Here is a 9,083-nt window from a genome sequence, read left to right on the forward strand (position 1 = left end):
ACAGCGCGGAAAGGAAATATATGTGGTATAAAGTATTTTATGGGGAGATATTTTCTGATATAGAAGCCTCCGTGTGTCTCCATTCTAGCATTTTTTGGTTTTTTTTTTGGAATACAAAGGCCACGGCAAATCATTCTAGCATTTTCTATTCACTTGAATATGTCCTTTGGGTCAATCAATTTTTTTTTTTTTGGAATAAAACTGAATACCATTCATAAAAGAAAACCTAAAGGAGACAAACAAACTACAAGAGAGTTCAAATCAATCTTCATCCATCCCCTACGTAAGTTTAACATGGTGGATGATCAAAAATGCAAAAACAACTCTTCTCAAAATGGGCTTTCCTAGCTAGCTTATGAGCAGCACTAATAATGTCTCTACAAACGGTCGATCAAATTCAAACACCAATGCTTCGAAGACCTAACTAAAAGTCCAAAACTGCAATCATACCCTTGTTTGTGGGCTTAACTATTTTTTCCTGCTTCTGCCCAATTTATCTTTACAATCCAGTGAACAAGACAACGTGAAGAAATAGTTCGGAAAGAAGAAACAAAATCATTTATTTCTACCAAAAAAAAAATCATTTCTTGGTTGCTGTCCTATACGAATTACGAAGACAGAAATTCGGCCATGCACACGTGAGAGACATACGTAAAAATAACATAGAAACTGCTTCATTTTGAACGCCTTACATAAGTGGCTTGGGAAGTATTAATTACTTGAAGATTCACGTTCAATCACCAATTCACCATTACATTTTTAATTGCATTGATAAAGCAAAGATCATTTACATAGTAATGTACAGTCTACAAAAGCATGCTGGCATGCTTGAGGCTTTTTGCCACGAGGGTCAAAAAGTAAACTGATTTTCACGCTACACAGTTTCTCTCAAGTGGGGGAAATGGAAGCACACGTTACACGGTGGCAAGGGATGAAAGATTGAAGAAAAGAAACCCAATATCCCAAAAACCTAGCTTCTTCCGATCCTCTTGTGGTTGCGCCGCTTCTGCCAAAGTGTGGGTTCGGGGATCTGATTGAGGTTAGTGCAATCGCGGTTCTTTGATTGTTTTTACTTTTCTGGCCTATAACAGAAATCTTAGTGCAATAACGGTTCTACTCTGCTTTTGGAATACGAATCCTTGTTCTTGAGGAATTAAACACTGCTGATCTTTTTTTCCCTTTTTCGATTCTCTATTATGATTTAGCTGAGTTTAGCTTGCCTGTTTTTTTTTTTTTTTTTGATAACTGTAGGCAGCAGGCTGTTTCTGATTCCTGGAAAAGAACAGAATGAGAGGTCTGATTCAGATACTGGTCCGAAATGAGTCCGTGATTTGGAAAGTTGTGGGACTTGTGTCAGCCATGATTGGCCTGGTTTGTTTTGGTCTCAGCTCCACCTACAAAATGTCATTTGGAAAGTTGGGTTCTGCGGGTCTTCTTGTTTATGTAGTGGTCGTTTTATTTCTGTGGCTCCTCACCTGGCGGGCCAAGAGAATTAAAGTTCAAGAAGGACTCCGAGGCCTTGTGGTAGCTCCATTTTTTGGTATCATCTGTTTGATCTCCGTAACGCATGATAAACTTCTTCTTGGAAAATCAGATGCGTTGAGCATTATCTCGTATGGTTGTTTTGGCTTGGTGTCGCTGTCCATGTCAGCGGAGAATGAGCTTTGAATCGAAACAGGGTTCTCCGGTTTTTTCCTGTCAATGTTTACCTCACAACTTGCCAAGATCAAATTGGCTTTCTCAGCCACTGCTATAGCTTTCAGCTCGGTCGTCATTTTTCTTCGCTACTACTTCCCCGAATCTATTGGCTATCATCATATTAATGAGGTTTGCAGCAAAATGCTGAAGAAATTGAACCTGACATGAAAATTGTTACTCGAACTTAACTGACATGTATTTATACTTGTGGATTTTCCTATTTGCAGACCCAACATCCCGCAGGGGCGGCGGCAGATGTTCCTGCGAGCAGTCAGCATACTGACGAAGAGGAAAGTCGTTTCTCTGCTGATGAACATGTAAGTGATGAAATCCAAATATAAATATTCATGTGATTGATTTACTTGTCTGGTAATGAGTGAACAAGTGTTATTACTTACAGACGCCTCATTCCCTAAGCATTGGAGAACCTGTAGAGGGAAGCATGCCAATTATACGAGATTGGGACAATCAGCAAACAAATGAAGAAGAGGAAACTCCTTCGTCTGTTCAATCTGTAAGTGACCAAATCCAGTATGAATATGTTCATTTCACAGATATACTTGTCTAGTCTCTCGTGTAACACACACAGTTACCGATGCGAGAGGATTATCGCAAATAGATATAGAAATAGAGAGGAGGGAGAGAGATACGAGAGTAGAAGCCTTCCTATATATGAGTCTTGTCATAAATTTCGACTCGTTACGTCAAGTAATTTTCCTTAAAATGTGGCCCTTGTTCATACCTCCCGGCCGTTTCCTCAATTTTTGGGTGGTGAATCTAACAACTAAATGGATTTTCACCATAGTGAGACCTTCCTATATATATAGCTACCATGGCCACTCATCATACTTCTTTAAAGAAGCAGTCTTTGGCATTTATAAAAGGGGTCTCTAAGCTCATTTAGTTGCTTGATAAAAAAAAAAAGGTCATTTAGTTGCAATTGGAAATCTCTCCCACGTAACATATACACCATCAAGAGAGCAAGAAAGAGAGCTTAGAAGCAACCCCACACCCCACAAATATCTCGAGTTTCAAATTCAGCTATGGCTGGAAGTTAGCTTTTATTCATGTTTCTTTAGATCTGGACATGCTTTAGCGTTCATCATTGATCTTACAAGACCTGCTAATCTTTCCTTCCTTTGATTTCATGGATAGCTTTTCGGCCCTATATGGCCTACCTGCTAAGCTTTCTTCCTGGTTGCTTATGCAAGTGGACAGGATCGTAATAAAGTATATCAAAGTATTCAAGTGCAAAGATTTTGCCTATTCGATTTATTTTAATTTAGTAAAATAACAAGAGATAAGAGAAAATTATTTCAATTGAGAATTAAATGGGCAAAAATTAACAAGTAAAAAAAATTTACTTATAATAATATGGAGATTTTTCAATCAATAGAAGGTTGGGGTTCATGATTCACTCGATTATTAATTACTACCACCCTTTGAATTGACTCTATATATGATTAACATAGTGACAATTATTCTTAAGGTATTTTAATTATATTCTTTTGAAATCTAATTAAAGTCCTAATCTAATCATGAAACTACAATTTTGAGTAGCCATAAATTTCTAAATCTATTTTTAGTTTAGTTATTCATGTCTATATTCTTATTCCAATTGGGTAAATTAGAAACACCCGATAAAAATAACAATAAATATTGTTTTAAAATCCTTAATTATAAATATAAATCATAAAGGAATTTATAAAGATAATTAAGGAGTAGAAAAGAATAATTAATTTGTGAAAAGTTTCTCAATAATCTTGCTCTCAATTTTCATGAAGCTTCCGCAGGCTCTAAATATGTTCAAGAAAATCTTTGAATTATTGAGATAAGTGGTTGGATGATCCCTCTCTTGCTAGATAGAAGTATCTGTTAGTTTAAGTAAGATTCTCCTACTTTCTTTCTTATCCACATGGGAATATATATATATATATATATAAACCACCCACACGGGCTTTCTTCTTATTGATATATATGTATGTATGTGTTTGGGCTAAAATATGAAACGTCGTTCAAATAGGTCACATGACTAGTTGAGTTGAATAACTGAAAAGTCAAGCCCAATATGAATAAAGGGGCCGGTCTCGAAGCTCAATAAGAGGCCACGATGGAATAAACATGTTGAAAGCCCGTCAGCTACAAACATTGAACCGTTGGCACGAAAAGTCACGATCTCAAGTAATGCTGAAATCTACGAACTTTGTGCCCAAGTATCTTGATGAAACAGGCTAATTACCTAAATGGAAAGCACAGAATAAAGATCGTGCCATAAGTTTCATGAAATCTCTTATTTTTTGGCAAAAAGTGTTAGGTCTTAAGGGAGAGGCTACCACCACTCTGACATTATAAATAGAAGACAGAGACACAAAAGAAAGCAATTAACACTCAATCAAAGACTCGCATTTTTATGCCTTTTAGCTTTTAGTTTTATCAGTTAGTTGTGCTTTCAATTTAGACTTGTAACTTCTCGTATTTAAATAAAAATCAAATACTTGTTCTACTAAAACTTTATGTATCTTTACATTCGAGTGATCTGTGGTAAGGGAGCTCGGGATCTTTTTGTTATTAATTGAGACTCAACGTCTTTGGCACGTCTGGTATTTGTTGTTCAGCATGAACAATATGTATGTATGAGATTGTGTGTATATTTGTTTTACTTCACTATCGCTTGCGTGGCGTGAGACGTTTCAACTGAACTGCTTCTTCCTTAGATATATTTATATAGACATAGATAGATATACATATTCATTTGCTTTCCACGCAGCTTGTTTCTCATGTTATATACATATATTCTGTTTTTTATTCTGATGTGTTTATACTTGTCGATTTTCCTATTTGCAAACCCAGGATCCTGCAGAAGTTCTTAGGAACAACAACAACAACAACAACAAGTCTTTATTCCACTAGGTGGGGTCGGCTACATGGATTGTAAGATGTCATTGTGCTCTATCATTTATCAAGCTTTTAGGAATATTATTAATTAAGAGATTGCGTTCAACAACTTCCAAGAGTATTCTCTTAGGCCTTCCTCTACCTCTCTCAATCGGACTCAAAGTTATATGTTCCACTCTTCTCACTGGTGCCTCTCTTAGTCTTCTTTGTACATGCCCAAATCATCTCAACCGATTTTCTATCATTTTTTCCTCAATAGGTGCCACCCTCATTTTTTCGTGTACGTATTCATTTCGAATTTTATCTTTACGTGTATGTCCGCACATCCATCGTAACATTCTCATGTCTGCTACTCCAACTTTATGCTCTTGCAGAAGTTCCTAGGAACAATCAGCAAAATAACGAAGAGGGAACTCGTATATCTGTTGAAGCTGTAAGTGATGAAATCCAAATATAAATATTCAAGTGATTGATTTACTTGTCTGGTTATGAGTGAACAAGTGTCATTACTTTAAGACAGACGCAACATTCCCCAAGCATTGGAGAAGCTTCAGGGGAGAGCAGAGTAAGCATATCAGAGCGGGAACGTCCGCAAAGTAATGAAGGAGAGGGAAGTCGTTGGTCCGAGGAAGCTGTAAGTGACCAAATCCAATTAATATAAACAATGTTGATTTGTTGAAGAGAGTCTTTGAGTGTTGTGGTAATGGTCTGAATTTGATACAGGAATCCAGGAACCAAAATGAGGTTTCATCAGGAAACGCCGATGTCGCAATGGAAAACGGCTGGATGCAGAGTAATGCAGCGCAAGGCCTAAGGTGCTGCTCTCAAACACACTTTTCCTACGCTGTTTGTGCTCAGTATTTAGACTCACGGCACTGATAATTGAGAGTAAAATTTTTGCCAGGAAAACAGAATATTTTTAAATAATTTTAAGATGCATGCAGGCCTTTAAACCCTGAAAAGTAAAATAGGATGCATAGAGTTGAGTGGCTTGCTAATTCTTGTGTTACTCGAGTCTATGCATCTTTGTAGGTAATTAACAAGAAACAAAATAAGATTGGATGAGTGGACGCATGGGTTTATTAAGACATTGATAGCATTATAAGGGGAAGGGTAGAGGGTAAGAGAAGGAAGCTCCAATATAAAGATGGTGAGGTTTGAAAATGTATATACAAGGGAAATGGGTGATGGTATGATGAACTTAGATATGTCTTACTGTGGTTGGTGGGCTGTAATATCATTAAACAGAAGAGGAGGGGAGTGTAGTGAGGAGAAGGAAATGAAATAAGAAAAGTTGGAGTAACTGTGTTACGATGCTGTGCAGGAGGAGGCCGGGGAGGATGGCGCGTGAGATTGAAAACGTGGCAAGCAGCGTTGGAGATACTCCTGAGCGTAGGCGCTGCCAGGTGGCCCTCCCTCTTTTTTTTTTTTAATCAGTGATTGCATTTGGGGAAAGGTTCACCTTTGCCGCCGTCCTCTGAAAAGCGCCCCGTACCTCATTCCTGTCCCCCGGAGTCTGAACTCTTGACAGTGACAATTATATTTTTATTTTTTAAAATATATGAAAGTCTTTGTCTCATCTTCCAACACGGTTCCTCTAGTTCTTCCTCATTAGATGAAACGCACCCCGCCTTTCCCAGTGTGTGTGTGTGTGTGTGTGTGTGTGTGTTTTATAGTATCATAGAATTAAAAATATTTCAATATATTTAAAACAAATATTGTTGATATTATGATATAAATTATAGTATATAGTTTATTATAGTATGTATCTTATTTTTCTTGGGATAGTGCATGCAGGGGCGTAGTCAAAAAAAATTTTAAGAGGCCAAAATGATAAAATATATATAATAATAAAAGGAAAATTAAATCTATATATGTCATTGATATAATATAAATATTTTAACATTTATTTTTATATTCAATTTTATAAATATATAATTAGAAGAAATATATATATATATGCGCATACTCCTTTCGTTAAAAAATATAAGTTATTTTTTGAAGAGTTGGATGTTCAAAAATGTAAGTTATTTTAGTTTTTTAAGGTGTAATCATTGTCTTTTTTTCAAAAGTGTTTCTATTGATAGTAATTTTATATTTATTAGAGGGTGTTTAATAGGAATAAATATGAAAAGATATGATTAGTTTGAAAGTAGGCAATTATTTTATTAGAGAGTGAGATTCGGTTAAAAAAGTTTTACATTTTTTAAGGAGGGAGTATATTTTAATTTATAAGAGGTGAGAATTTTAAAAAAAAACTATTTATATTTTAAGATATGCATAAGGTAACATATTGCAAAATAAAAATTACTGCATAGATTTTATTTTATGCGAGATAGTCAATAATGGATGTAGAAATATTTCTTAGGAATTTTTTTTTCTTTAATTTAATTATGGTGGGAAGAACTCAATAAGAAATATACGTTATAAAATTAATAGATTAAAATAAAAGAGGGTGGAAAATGTCATAAAAGGTTGGGTTGGAGTTTTGTCGATTCTTATTTTATCATCTCCGCAATTCACATTTGTTGGCGTGGGGTTCTTGAACTGGCTGATTCAGATTAATTGGTAAGGTTACATCTTTCACAGAGGAAAAGGCAGGCATTTGGCACGTTTATTTATGAAATATGAATCCATAAAAGCAAATTGTGAAATGTGAATCCCGTTATATAATTGACAATCAATAAACATGGAAGCAAGCCGAATGACAATCCTGTATCTAGATCGAAACTAAAGCATTGGTTTAGTAATTGTCAATTATCTCTTTATAAATATTTGAACTACGTTAATCTGGCTGAAGCAAGCGAAGGAAATTATATTAGTGAGGCTAAAATGATAAAACATATATAGTAATCGAATCAAAACTGAATGTATATACATCACTAAAATAATTTAAATATTTTAATGTATATATTTATATTTAATTTTGAAAATATATAAAAATATATATAACTTTATTTTTTTAAGTTTTGCTCATGGATTTTGTGTGATATAAGAATAATTAATTATTTTATCTAATTTTTTCATTATAAATTGTTATTAAATTGGCAAAAATTTTATTTTTCCCATAAACATTGAATGATTTAAATGTATCCTTAAAATTTAAAGTTCTATTTAATTTTAAAAAAATAATTTTACTTGTTTACTGAATTTACTATTTAATTCTTTTAATTGTTAATTATAGTAAATAAATATATCAATACAATAATGATACTAAATTATCACAAATTCTTTATGTTGATGATAGCTAAGTATATAATAGTAAAAACCATTTATATAATAAATTTTACTCCTTTCATTCAAAAATATAAGATATTTTTAATAGAATCTCATCTCCCAATAAAGTAGTTACTTATTTTTTAACTAACCTTATATTTTCATATTTATCACTATTAAACATCTTACAATAAATATAAATTTATTAGGCACTTTTAAAAAAAGGCAATGATTACATCTCGAAAGACTAAAAATTTCTTACATTTTTAACATCCAACTCCTCAAAAAAATACCTTATATTTTTTAACAGAGTGAGTAATAGTTTGATTATTATAGAAAAAAATAATTTTTTTAGAAAAACATATATTAATTATAACATCTTAATTTTTGGATAAGTAATTTTATATTAGATATCAAATACATATTCTCTCTGTTAAAAAATGTAAAGCATTTTTTAAGGAGTTGGATGTTAAAAAATGCAAGACATTTTTAGTCTTTCGAGATGTAATCATTGCTTTTTTTTCTTCAAATGTGCCCTTATTGATAGTGACTTTATATTTATTTTAGGGTATTCAATAAGGATAAATATAAAAAAATAAGGTTAGTTTGAAAGTAGGTAACTAGTTTATTGGGGGTAAAATTAGGTTAAAAATGCTTTATATTTTTCAATGGAGGGAGTAGTATTCAATATATTTTAGAATCTTTGTTGCAGTGCTTGATAAAATTTATTAGTAATAATTCTTATAATTTTTTTATCAAATATAAAATAAAAGCAAAATCAAATGACATCAATATTTTAAAAACAAATGTAGCATTATCTTGTTAAAAATAAGTGAATCTTATAAAATTATATCTTTTGCCATTCTCACCATGGGTTCTACTTTTGCGCTGTTCTCCTTTGCTCCTCCTATACTTTCTTCATTCTTCTATCTGAGATTTTCCCCCTCAGATTTTTCATATTTGATTTTTCTTTAGCTTTTCTAGATTCCATCCATGTTACGCAACATCCCAAAATTTAATTCAAAATTAATTAAGCTAATTAAAGAAAAATGTGTAATTTTGGAGAAATGTTTAGAGAGAAATAATTTAGTTAGGGAATTATTATTTGAATCTAATCTAGAATAAAATCCAAATCTTAAGTTATGATTTTTTTAGAAAATAGAAATATAATAATAATAATAATAATAATAATTATTATTATTATTATTATTATTATTATTATTAAAAAGAAATGGGATATAAAATAAAAAAATAAGAAGGGGGTGAGCATTCGA

The 9,083-nt window shown here is 32.8% G+C and overlaps 1 protein-coding gene across 2 annotated transcripts; it reads left to right on the forward strand.

Annotated features, from left to right (window-relative positions):
* Positions 1-882: 882 nt before the first annotated feature.
* Positions 883-6,180, forward strand: LOC129290832 (uncharacterized). Of its 2 annotated transcripts, none has more exons than XM_054927849.1 (9): positions 883-1,039; positions 1,252-1,827; positions 1,926-2,015; positions 2,099-2,212; positions 4,543-4,553; positions 4,963-5,026; positions 5,114-5,227; positions 5,317-5,408; positions 5,918-6,180. In XM_054927849.1, the coding sequence occupies exons 2-9, from the start codon at positions 1,702-1,704 to the stop codon at positions 6,024-6,026; spliced, it is 720 nt and encodes a 239-aa protein (XP_054783824.1). In that variant the 5' UTR covers positions 883-1,039; positions 1,252-1,701; the 3' UTR covers positions 6,027-6,180. The 2 variants fall into 2 exon arrangements, with proteins under 2 accessions (XP_054783824.1, XP_054783825.1); XM_054927850.1 differs by having other exon boundaries at positions 4,549-4,553.
* The last annotated feature ends 2,903 nt before the right edge of the window (positions 6,181-9,083 follow it).

Source organism: Prosopis cineraria, unplaced genomic scaffold, assembly GCF_029017545.1.
Source record: "Prosopis cineraria cultivar Desert tree isolate PC_DT_omini unplaced genomic scaffold, ASM2901754v1 PC13, whole genome shotgun sequence".
NCBI lineage: Eukaryota > Viridiplantae > Streptophyta > Magnoliopsida > Fabales > Fabaceae > Prosopis > Prosopis cineraria.

What these genes read in the sequence shown, in the direction of transcription:
- LOC129290832 (XM_054927849.1), top strand. Translation starts at nt 1,702, where the DNA reads ATGTTTACCTCACAACTTGCCAAGATCAAATTGGCTTTCTCAGCCACT. An exon ending in GTTTCTCTGCTGATGAACAT is followed by an intron (nt 2,016 to 2,098) that starts GTAAGTGATGAA and finishes TATTACTTACAG; the next exon opens with ACGCCTCATTCCCTAAGCAT. An exon ending in AATGCAGCGCAAGGCCTAAG is followed by an intron (nt 5,409 to 5,917) that starts GTGCTGCTCTCA and finishes GATGCTGTGCAG; the next exon opens with GAGGAGGCCGGGGAGGATGG.